This window comes from Stegostoma tigrinum, chromosome 42, assembly GCF_030684315.1.
Source record: "Stegostoma tigrinum isolate sSteTig4 chromosome 42, sSteTig4.hap1, whole genome shotgun sequence".
In the NCBI taxonomy this organism is placed as follows: Eukaryota; Metazoa; Chordata; class Chondrichthyes; order Orectolobiformes; family Stegostomatidae; genus Stegostoma; species Stegostoma tigrinum.
The window spans coordinates 11,634,505-11,646,698 of NC_081395.1; the positions used below are offsets into that span (position 1 = coordinate 11,634,505).

A 12,194-nucleotide genomic window follows, 5' to 3' on the forward strand; every position below is an offset into this window, starting at 1 on the left:
CTCAGCACTGACCCACTGACAGTGCGGCATTCCCTCAGCATTGACGCTCCGACAGTGCGGCGCTCCCTCAGCACTGACCCTCCGACAGTGCGGCGCTCCCTCAGCACTGACCCTCTGACAGTGCGGTGCTCCCTCAGCACTGACCCTCCGACAGCGCCTGCTCCCTCAGCACTGACGCTCCGACAGTGCGGCGCTCCCTCAGCACCGACCCTCCGACAGTGCGGAACTCCCTCAGCACTGACCCTCCGACAGTGCTGCACTCCCTCAGCACTGACCCTCCGACAGTGCTGCGCTCCCTCAGCACTGACCCTCCGACAGTGCGGCACTCCCTCAGCACTGACCCTCCGACAGTGCCGCACTCCCTCAGCACTGACCTTCCGACAGTGCGGCGCTCCCTCAGCACTACCTTCCGACAGTGTGCTCCCTGGGCAGTGACCTCAGATGTATTTCCAATAAAGATTTAGTTAAAACAGAGTCTCCACCCCGAGTTGGCTCCCAAACATTCCCTGACAGGGTGCGGGGGCTGAAATGACAGACCGTGGTGCTGTCCTGAGGCCTGAGACCACTGGAGCCTCCTACTGACACAGCTGCCTCCACCAACTCTTAGGGTCCTGAGGCCGAATCTGCTTTCAGCCTATTGTATCCCCCTCTTGCAGGCCGTTCCTGTGACCTTTGTAAAGGCAGCTGTGGCTGGTGGGTGACTATTTCACATTGTGTCACTGACAGCATTGAACAAGCAGCCATTTGTCAGAACCCACACAGTGACCTTTGGCTGCCACTCCTGTATTGAAAGGATGACTGAACCGCGAGGGTCAGTCTCTACCTGAGAAAGCATCAGAAATATCCTAAGGCCATAAAAAGAAGCTGTTCAAACGGAGGACTTTCTTATCTTGGTCTCAACCTCAGATTAGGTAAAATGTATCATCCACTTCAGATGTAACAGTGTGTGATTTGAAGGACGTTGTGGATAGATATTAGTGATCGCTCATGGTGTCGGTCAGGTCTGCGTCTCCCTCAGACGCTGTCAGCGAAGCTAGGCTTGGCTCACCGTAGCCTGTAATCTGGTGTAGCATTCTGTCAGTGGGCCTGTCTACTTTCCCTGTGGGGCTCGAGTTGGAGGACGGGTCCTTGGACCCTTGAATTTTGAGGCCTTGTAATGACAAAGCGAGGGGACCACAGTTTGCTGGGAGTGCCCTGAGACAGGAGCAGCAAACACAGGCCGAGGTGGAGGGTAACGTGGTCTTGGTCTTGTACCTGTAGTTTCTGCCCGGCGATTTCAGTCGGGCTGTCTTGCTTGGGCGGAGGGTGGAGGTCTCCGCTGTTCACCACGTACTGTATCAGGTTCACCAGGGCGGCACATGAGTCAGCGCAAGTGTGGACATGCACCACATTGTTGGAGCAACGCAGCTCAAACAGCGGCTGTGCCTGCGAAGGATAAACAAATTCAGGACGTGAGCACCTCTTGCCTGGGTTGCTAGCATTCCACCCCCCCAGCAACTCCCACTCCTGATCAGTTCTTCCATCACCGTCTTATTCCCTTGCAGCCCCACACCAGTCCTACAGCAACAGCAGTGAATGGCACACATCAACCTGTATGAGCCTTCCGGCAGCCTCTGGTAACGAGTCCCTCCAGCTGCTTCGTTCCAAACCCTTCATCTCGCTCTCACTCACCAAATTTCTTTTTGCATTCTTTTCATACGGCCCTGTATTTGCTGCCTGTCCCCAACTGTTCCCTTGAGAAGGTGGTGGGGAGCTGCCTTCTTGAACCGCTGCAGTCCGTGTGCTGTGGGGAGACCCACGATGCCCCCTTAGGGAGGGAATTCCAGGATTCTGACCCTGCGACACTGAAGGAATGGCCGATATATTTCCGAGTCGGGAAGGGGGGGTGGGCGCTCAGAAGGGAACTTGCAGTGGGTGGCGTTCCCATGTATCTGCTGCCCCTTGTCCTTCTAGGTGGATGTGGTTGTGGGTTTGGAAGGTGCTGCCTGAGGATCTTTGGCGAGATGCTGCAGGGCATCTTGTAGATGGTACACACTGCTGCGACTGAGCGTCGGTGGGTGGAGGGAGTGGGATGTTTGTAGATGTGGGGCCGATCAAAGCGAGGGCTGCTTTGTCCTGGATCACGCTGCGCTTGAGAGTTGTCGCAGCTGCCCCCATCCAGGGGAAGTGGGGAGTATTCCATCTCACTCCTTATGAAGGCCTTGTCGACGGTGGGCAGGCTTTAGGGAGTCAGGAGGTGAGGAACTCACTGCAGGATTCTGAGCCTCTGACCTGCTCTTGTAGCCACTGCATTTAAATGGCTGGTCCAGTTCAGGATCTGGTCATCGGTATCCTCCAGCAGGTGGGGGATTCAGTTTTGGTACTGACGTTGAACAGAAAAGCAGATGGTTAAATCCCCCCCTTGTTGGAGGTTCTTTGGCATTTGTGTGGCATTAACAGCACTTGTCAATTGTCTGCCCTTAGAACATAGAACATTACAGCACAGTACAGGCCCTTCGGCCCTCGATGTTGTGCCGACCTGTCATACCGATCTCAAGCCCATCTAACCTACACTATTCCATGTACGTCCATATGCTTGTCCAATGATGACTTAAATGTACCTAAAGTTCGTGAATCTACTACCGTTACAGTAAAGCGTTTCGTTCCCTTACTACTCTCTGAGTAAAGAAACTACCTCTGACATCTGTCCGATATCTTTCACCCCTCAATTTAAAGCTATGCCCCCTCGTGCTCGCCGTCACCATCCTAGGAAAAAGGTCTCCCTATCCACCCTATCTAACCCTCTGATTATTTTATATGTTTCAATTAAGTCACCTCTCAACCTTCTTCTATCTAATGAAAACAGCCTCAAGTCCCTCAGCCTTTCCTTGTAAGACCTTCCCTCCATACCAGGCAACATCCTAGTAAATCTCCTCTGCACCCTTTCCAAAGCTTCCACATCCTTCTTATAATGCAGTGACCAGAACTGTACGCAATACTCCAAGTGCGGCCGCACCAGAGTTTTGTACAGCTTCACCATAACCTCTTGGTTCCAGAACTCGATCCCTCTATGAATAAAAGCTAAAACACTGGATGCCTTCTTAACAGCCCTGTCAACCTGGGTGGCAACTTTCAAGGATCTGTGTACATGGACACCGAGATCTCTCTGCTCATCTACACTGCTAAGAATCTTACCATTAGCCCTGTACTTTGCCTTCCGGTTACTCCTACCAAAGTGCATCACTTCACACTTGTCTGCATTAAACTCCATTTGCCACCTCTCAGCCCAGCTCTGCAGCTTATCTATGTCTCTCTGCAACCTACAGCATCCTTCGTCACTATCCACAACTCCACCGACCTTAGTGTCGTCTGCAAATTTACTAACCCATCCTTCTACGCCCTCATCCAGGTCATTTATAAAAATGACAAACAGCAGTGGACCCAACACCGACCCTTGCGGTACACCACTCGTAACTGGTCTCCAGGATGAACATTTCCCATCAACTACCACCCTCTGTCTTCTTTCAGCAAGCCAATTTCTGATCCAAACTGCTATACCTCCCACAATTCCATTCCTCTGCATTTTGTACAATAGCCTATTGTGGGGAACCTTATCGAACGCCTTGCTGAAATCCATATACACCACATCAACGGTTTACTCTCATCTACCTGTTTGGTCACCTTCTCAATAAGGTTTGTGAGGCGCGACCTTCCCTTCACAAAACTGTGCTGACTATCCCTGATCAATTTATTCTTTTCTAGATGATTATAAATCCTATCCCTTATAACCTTTTCCAACACTTTACCAACAACTGAGGTAAGGCTCACTGGTCTATAATTACCAGGGTTGTCTCTACTCCCCTTCTCGAACAGGGGAACCACATTTGCTATCCTCCAGTCATCTGGCACTATTCCTGTAGACAATGACGAGTTAAAGATCAATGCCAAAGGCTCAGCAATCTCCTCCCTGGCTTCCCAGAGGATCCGAGGATAAATCCCATCCGGCCCAGGGGACTTATCTATCTTCACCTTCTGAAGGATTTCTAATACCTCTTCCTTGTGAACCTCAATCCCACCTCGTCTAGTAGCCCGTATCTCAGTATTCTCCTCGACAACATTGTCGTTTTCTAGAGTGAATACTGTAGAAAAATATTCATTTAGCGCTTCCCCTATCTCATCTGACTCCACACACAACTTACCACTACTATCCTTGATTGGGCCTAATCTTACTTTCGTCATTCTTTTATTCCTTAAATGCCTATAGAAAGCCTTAGGGTTTACCCTGATCCTATCCGCCAACAACTTCTCATGTCTGGACGATCCCTTATCAAGCGGCTGTTTTCTATCCAAGTTTTGCTGCATTTGAGCATTAACTGTTTCAGAATCTAAGGGCAAGTGAATGGTGCTGAACAGTGCACCATCATCAGTGAACACCCCACCCCTGATGTTAGATTACAGGGAAATCCATTGATGCTGGAATTACCCCCATGATCCATCCCTTACTGAAGTGCTCAAGCTAGGGCTGTATCCCTTTGAGTTGAGAAGAGTCAGAGGTGACTTAATTGAAACCTGCAAGGTCCTGAAGGGACTTGACCCAGTGGATGTAGAGAGAACGTTTCCTCTTCTGAGAGGATCTCGAATGAGGGGGCTTTACAAATAAGGGGACGCCCATTTGAAACAGAGATGAGGAAATGTAATTTTCACTCAGACAGCTGAGAAGCCTTTTACATTCACTTCCTCAAAAGGCAGAGAGTGCAGAATCTTTCAGTATTTTTAAGGCAGAACTAGAGAGAATCAGAGAATTGTAGAACGTTCTCCCGGTGTCTGCGTACGTTTCCTCTCACAGGGATGTGCAGGTTAGAGTGGATTGGCCGTGCTAAATTGTCCCATAGTGCCCAGGGATGTGCAGGTTAGGGTGGATTGGCCGTGCTAAATTGTCCCATAGAGCCCAGGGATGTGTGGGTTAGGGTGGATTGGCCGTGCTAAATTGCCCCATAGTGCCCAGGGATGTGCAGGTTAGGGTGGATTGGCCGTGCTAAATTGTCCCATAGTGCCCAGGGATGTGCAGGTTAGGGTGGATTGGCCGTGCTAAATTGTCCCATAGTGCCCAGGGATGTGCAGGTTAGGGTGGATTGGCCGTGCTAAATTGTCCCATAGTGTCCAGGGATGTGCAGGTTAGGGTGGATTGGCCGTGCTAAATTGTCCCATAGTGCCCAGGGATGTGCAGGTTAGGGTGGGTTGGCCGTGCTAAATTGTCCCATAGTGCCCAGGGATGTGCGGGTTAGGGTGGATTGGCCGTGCTAAATTGTCCCATAGTGCCCAGGGATGTGCAGGTTAGGGTGGGTTGGCCGTGCTAAATTGTCCCATAGTGCCCAGGGATGTGCGGGTTAGGGTGGATTGGCCGTGCTAAATTGTCCCATAGTGCCCAGGGATGTGCAGGTTAGGGTGGGTTGGCCGTGCTAAATTGTCCCATAGTGCCCAGGGATGTGTGGGTTAGGGTGGATTGGCCGTGCTAAATTGTCCCATAGTGCCCAGGGATGTGCAGGTTAGGGTGGATTGGCCGTGCTAAATTGTCCCCATAGTGCCCAGGGATGTGCAGGGTACGGTGGATTGGCCATGGGAAGTACAGGGTCCCAGGGATGGGATGGGATGCTTTTTGTAGGGTCAGTGCAGGCACAAATGGCCTGCTTCCACACAGCAGGGGTTCTCTGATAATTACACAATCCACCAAGCTTCCCTTATTTTCTATGACCCACTATAGTCATGCAAAGGGAAGCCGGCCATTCAGCCCAGCAGGTCTACACCAACCCTCTGAACAGCATCCCATTCAGACTTACCCTATTCCCTGTAAGCCCACATATCCCCTGGCTAACTCACCAAACCTACACATCCCTGGGCACTATGGGGCAATTTAGCACGGCCAATCCACCCTAACACGCACATCCCTGGACACTATGGGACAATTTAGCATGGCCAATCCACCCTAACCTGCACATCCCTGGGCATTATGGGACAATTTAGCATGGCCAACCCACCCTAACCTGCACATCTTTGGACTGTGAGGGGAAACTGGAGCACCCGAAGGAAGCCCACGCAGACACAGGGAGAAAGTGCGAACTCCACACAGATAGTCGCCCGAGTGTGGAATCGAACCCGGGTCCCTGCCACCGTAAGACAGCCGTGCAAACCACTGAGCCACATGTGCTGCCCCCTCTTCATTCTTGATGAGTGCAGGGCTGAGGTTAAAATCAGATCAGCCGTGAGCGTACTGAACGATGGATCTGTCTGGAAAGGCAGACTGGCTTACTGTTGTTCCTTATTCATCTATTCCTCTGTCCCTACTGTCTGAGAAATGAGAGCAGTGCTTGCAGAGAAACACAGATCAGAAGATTCCGGATTTTCGGATGCCCTCATTGAACTACCAGGATGGGATAGTGGGCAGAAAGGCAATGAATGTAGCTCACACCGCACCGGCAAACTCTGCCGTCAGCAATGACTCTATTCAATGGAGGAGGCTGTAGCTACGAGGGTGAGGGTTGGAGGGGGAGCTAGGACACGGGACTCATGCCTTAGCAGGAGACAAGCTGTTGCAAATACATGCAGACACGGTCAGAGGTGGAAGAACCAACAGAGGGTCAAGGGGTGGGGGGAACAGAGTGCGTTTATCCAGGGTTGAGTGTCTCACCAGCTTTCCACCAGAGTTTCCTTTCCAGGTGGTGATCACCAGCTCCAGCAGATCCACATCCAGCACACACACATAGTCTGAATCAGGTGAAGGGGGTCAGGGAGGAAGAGAGAGATGATAGAAGCTGTTAGCACTCAGACATGCGCCACAGAGAGAGAGTCTGCTCACTGTATCAAACCTCCAGCATGCACAAATAGGAGGCTCCAAACTGAGCTCCTGCTCCAACCCTCTGTCCCACCACGCCTCAGCCTCTCGGTGCAGAATCCACTCAGTCTGCATTGTGGGATCTCAGCTCAGAATGGCCGTTGGTCACGTTGTCAGGGCAGTATGGGACAAAACAGGGAGGGCAGCTGCAAAGGGGGGAGAGAACGCGCGGTTGAAGAGCGGGGGGCTGTAGCGGTGGGGCAGGCGGAGTGCAGTGTGTGATAGAGCCAGCTGAAGGCGGTTGGGTGAGGAAGAGAGAACCCAGGCTGAGACAGGTGAGAGAAAAGAGATGGGGGGGAGGTGTTTGACAGAGAGAGGCAAGGTGAGTGAGATAGAAGGAATGCATGAGAGAAGGCGGGGAGAGAGGGGAGGGGGACAGGAGAAGGGAAAGCTCGGGGATGGGGCAGAGGGAGGGGATGGAGGGAATGGAGATAGGGGAGAGTCTGGTGGGAAGATCTGGTGAGGGGAAAGTGGGAACAGAGTGGATGATGGGACGGGGAAGGGCAGGTGAGAGGTATCAAGGGAGGGATTTAAGGGTGCAAGACTAGGAGGCTCATTGGTAATGGGTAATGAGGGAGGGAAGGGAGATGTAAGGATCAAGGAAAGAAAGACAGGGCAGATGGGCAAGTGAAGTGAAATGTGAGATGTGTGGGAGTAAAGGTGTCATTCACAAGCAGAGACCAGGCAAGGAGCTGGATGCAGTCTGTGCTAAGGCTGGGGTCTGCTGAAAGGCTGTTACCTTTCTTCAGGTCCACGGTCTCCGTGTTGCATCTGTTACAGAGATACACAGCAGAATCATCCAGAATAAACCTGCAGGAAGAGCAGAGCAAGCAGAGGTGTGAGTGTGATCAGGAAGCTGCACAGCACAGATACACAGCAGGCAAGGGCCTCGCCGACGCTGCATTTACCCCTCACTGATGCTGGCATAGGGTCATGGGGTAGCAGCTGATGGGCCACCTCACTTCCCAGCACAAACAGGGAGAGACAGACGGCTCTGGGACTGGGTGGGAAATGCAGTCAAATTCACCCACACTCCAGCAGCAGCCTGCCAATGTTGGCCTAATTCTTCCACACCCCAGCTATCTCACTCAAAACCTTTGGCTATCACTCCTGAACCACCATCAAGTCTACTGATTACTAGCTACAGCCAGCATTATGATGTGTCCATTAGTGAACTGGCTGTCTGAAGGAATGAAAGAGTCAGGAATATTAGTCAAGGAGATCTGGGGAGAAGAGTGACCACTCCTTATATCCCAGGAGTAGGCATCACATATTTGAGCGTGGAGGCCTTAGTTTCACATCTCCAACCACAGTGCGGCGCTCCCTCAGCACTGACCCTCAAACAGTGCCCGGTCCCTCATCACTGACCCTCCGACACTGCCTGCTCGCTCAGCACTGACCCTCCGACAGTGCGGCGCTCCCTCATCACTGACCCTCCATCAGTGCCCACTCCCTCAGCACTGACCCTCCATCAGTGCCCACTCCCTCAGCACTGACCCTCCGACAGTGCGGCGCTCCCTCAGCACTGACCCTCCGACAGTGCCCACTCACTCAGCACTGACCCTCCAACAGTGCGGCACTCCCTCAGTACCGATGCTACTTGCAGACAGACGACCGTTTCCGCCAAGCACAAGGAAACCCTTTTGCCAATCTGAAGAGGGATGCAGGCATCAGGTAGAGATACAAATTCAACAGTGTAAACCACAGAGACGCAGCTTCAGGGGTACTGAGAGGTCACTGCTCTGGAAGCTTTAGCAAACTCTCCTGTCGCCTCCCAGCCATAGCTGTGTGGGCACACGGCCTTCCTGCTCCACCTGCTGGCAACAGTGCCACATGCAAGCAAGGGAGCTCTCATTGTCCGGGGAGACCAGAAGAGGAACTGAGACTGAGCTGTCGCTAAAAGTGAATACTCTCTTTTCTCTCGGTGTCTGTTTGGCGGGGGGGGGGGGGGGCGCGGCGGGGGGAATCTATGTCGCTATCTGTTTATCTGCATTTGAACACAGTGACAGATGTCACTCTGTGCAGGAAGGGCTGGAAACACGCCTGTCATAAAGGACAGTTCAGAATTTTATGCGCAGCTCTTTCCTCACACTCTACTCCTCATCATTTTGATGCCGTAGCAGGACACGCGATGCCCGCCCCATCCCCCCTCAACCCGCCACAGCTCCCAGTAACATGTGCGTGGGATCTTCCTGTGCGCAAATGAACACCTCTCATACTTGCAATGGCACAGACGGAATGACAAAAAGCACCAGGGGTTAAGGGGGGGAGACAGAGAGAGGGGCGGGGGAGGGAGAGAGGGGCGGGGGGGAAGAGGGAGAGGGGGATGGGGGAGAGGGGGGAGGGGGTCGGGGAAAGAGGTGGGGAGAAGGGGGGAGACGGGGGGAGGGAGAGGGGGAGAGGAGACGGGGGGAGGGAGAGGGGGAGAGGAGGCAGAGGGGGGAGGGGGGAAGGGGGGAAGGAGAGGGGGGGAGGGATAGGGGGGATGGGAGGGGGGGGGAAGGGAGAGGGCAGGGGGGAAGGGAGGGGGGGGAAGGGAGAGGGCAGGGTGGGAGAGTGGGGGGGGCAGAGAGTGGGGGGGAGAGAGTGGGGGAAGAGAGTGGGGGGCAGAGAGTGGGGGGCAGAGAGTGGGGGGCAGAGAGTGGGGGGCAGAGAGTGGGGGGGAGAGAGTGGGGGGGAGAGAGTGGGGGGGAGAGAGTGGGGGGGAGAGAGTGGGGGGGGAGAGAGTGGGGGGGAGAGAGTGGGGGGGGAGAGAGTGGGGGGGGAGAGAGTGGGGGGGGAGAGAGTGGGGGGGAGAGAGTGGGGGGGAGAGAGTGGGGGGGAGAGAGTGGGGGGGGAGAGAGTGGGGGGGGAGAGAGTGGGGGGGGAAGAGAGTGGGGGGGGAAGAGAGTGGGGGGGGAAGAGAGTGGGGGGGGGAAGAGAGTGGGGGGGGGAAGAGAGTGGGGGGGGGAAGAGAGTGGGGGGGGGAAGAGAGTGGGGGGGGAAGAGAGTGGGGGGGGAAGAGAGTGGGGGGGGAAGAGAGTGGGGGGGGAAGAGAGTGGGGGGGGAGAGAGTGGGGGGGGAGAGAGTGGGGGGGGGAGAGAGTGGGGGGGGGAGAGAGTGGGGGGGGGAGAGAGTGGGGGGGGAGAGAGTGGGGGGGGGAGAGAGTGGGGGGGAGAGAGTGGGGGGGCTAGAGTGGGGGGGCGAGAGTGGGGGGGGCAAGAGTGGGGGGGGCGAGAGTGGGGGGGGAGAGAGTGGGGGGGGAGAGAGTGGGGGGGGGAGAGTGGGGGGGGGGAGAGTGGGTGGGGGGAGGAGAGTGGGGGGGGGGAGAGTGGGGGCCGGGGGAGGAGGGGGGGACAATGAGAGGGCGAGAGGTCGGAGGGACTGAGGAAGGGAGGGAGCGAGGGGGGGGAGAGAGGGGGAGGGGGAGAGAGATGGGGAGGGGGCTAGATGGGGAGGAGGGAGGGGTGGGGAGGGGGGAGGGAGAGACGGGATGGGGGAGACGGGGAGACAGGGGGGTGGGGAGACGGGAGGGGGTGGGAGACGGGAAGGGTAGGAGACGGGAGCGGGTGGGAGACGGGAGCGGGTGGGAGACGGGAGGGGGGGAGACGGGGGGGGGGAGACGGGGGAGGGGAGACGGGGGGGGGAAACGTTGGGGGGGAGAACGGGAGGGGGGAGAACGGATGGGGGGGAGAACGGATGGGGGGGGAGAACGGATGGGGGGGAGAACGGATGGGGGGGAGAACGGATGGGGGGGGAGAACGGGACGGGGGGAGAACGGGACGGGGGGAGAACGGGACGGGGGGAGAACGGGGGAGAGGGAGACGGGGGAGAGAGGGAGACGGGGGAGAGGGGGGTGCCGGGGGAGACGGGGGGAGAGGTGGGGAGAGGGGGGAGATGGAGGAGGGGGGAGACGGGGGAGAGGGGGGAGACGGAGTGAGGAGGTTGGGTGGGGGGGCGACGACAGAGACTGCGAGAGAGAGAAACCAGCCTCAGCATTCGATGCTCTCCGTTCCCTTGCACTTTGGAAGTGACCACCACTTCATCTATTTCCCAGTTGCGAGGGGTGCCTTCCCAGGCATTTTCCTCACCCCCGCGCCCCCCCCCTCCCCCAACTGACCCTCCTGACCAAAGTGTGCCCAGGGCGGTGATGGGCGAGGGGACCTCGCTCAAATTCATTGAAACCCCGTCTGCTCATCGATTCTCCGAGCTGCCACTCCTCTGGCCTGAAACTCTCATACCACCACACCCCCCTCCCCCACCAGCCCGATTTTCCAAATCCCTCCGTGGTGTCAGCACCTCACCCTGTCCATCTCGGTCTGAGTGGCCCCACAATGCTCTACACTCCTCTAATTCTGGCCTCTTGCCCTTCCTGCTACCTCAGGAAAGCAGTGTACATCAAAGACCCTTCCCACCCCAGTTATAATCCCTTCCATCCTGCTCCGTCAGGCACAAGGTACAAAGCTTAAACACACTGACCAACACATTGAAGAACAGCTTCTTCCCTGCTGTTATCAGACTTCTGAATGGATCCCTCGCTCTGCTGATCTCACTCTCTGCATCCACTGTACCCAGTGTGGCCTCCTCTACATTGGAGAAACCAAGCGGAGGCTTGGGGACCGCTTTACAGAACACCTCCGCTCGGTTCGCAATAAACAACTGCACCTCCCAGTCGCAAACCATTTCCACTCCCCCTCCTATTCTTTAGATGACATGTCCATCCTGGGCCTCCTGCACTGCCACAATGATGCCACCCGAAGGTTGCAGGAACAGCAACTCATATTCCGCTTGGGAACCCTGCAGCCCAATGGTATCAATGTGGACTTCACCAGCTTCAAAATCTCCCCTTCCCCCACCACATCCCAAAACCAGCCCAGTTCGTCCCCTCCCCCGACTGCACCACACAACCAGCCCAGCTCTTCCCCTCTACCCACTTCATCCCAAAACCAGTCCAACCTGTCTCTGCCTCCCTAACCTGTTCTTCCTCTCACCCATCCCTTCCTCCCACCCCAAGCCGCACCTCCATCTCCTACCTACTAACCTCATCCCACCTCCTTGACCTGTCCGTCTTCCCTGGACTGACCTATCCCCTCCCTACCTCCCCACCTATACTCTCCTCTCCACCTATCTTCTTTTCTCTCCATCTTCGGTCCGCCTCCCCCTCTCTCCCTATTTATTCCAGAGCCCTCACCCCATCCCCCTCTCTGATGAAGGGTCCAGGCCCGAAATGTCAGCTTTTGTGCTCCTGGGATACTGCTTGGCCTGCTGTGTTCATCCAGCCTCACATTTTATTGTCTTGGATTCTCCAGCATCTGCAGTTCCCATTATCACTCTCTGTACGTCTTGT

General features: G+C 55.4%; 1 protein-coding gene across 3 annotated transcripts in view; it reads right to left on the reverse strand.

Annotated features, from left to right (window-relative positions):
* Positions 1 to 12,194, reverse strand: part of atg2a (autophagy related 2A) — a 139,010-nt gene that overhangs the window by 45,730 nt on the left and 81,086 nt on the right. For all 3 annotated transcript variants that reach the window (XM_048525104.2, XM_048525102.2, XM_048525101.2), the window contains exons 26-28: positions 7,608 to 7,678; positions 6,665 to 6,741; positions 1,255 to 1,425 (exon numbers count right to left, since the gene is read on the reverse strand). In XM_048525104.2, the coding sequence (XP_048381061.1) occupies positions 1,255 to 1,425; positions 6,665 to 6,741; positions 7,608 to 7,678 (319 nt within the window). The remainder of the gene's footprint in view (positions 1 to 1,254; positions 1,426 to 6,664; positions 6,742 to 7,607; positions 7,679 to 12,194) is intronic.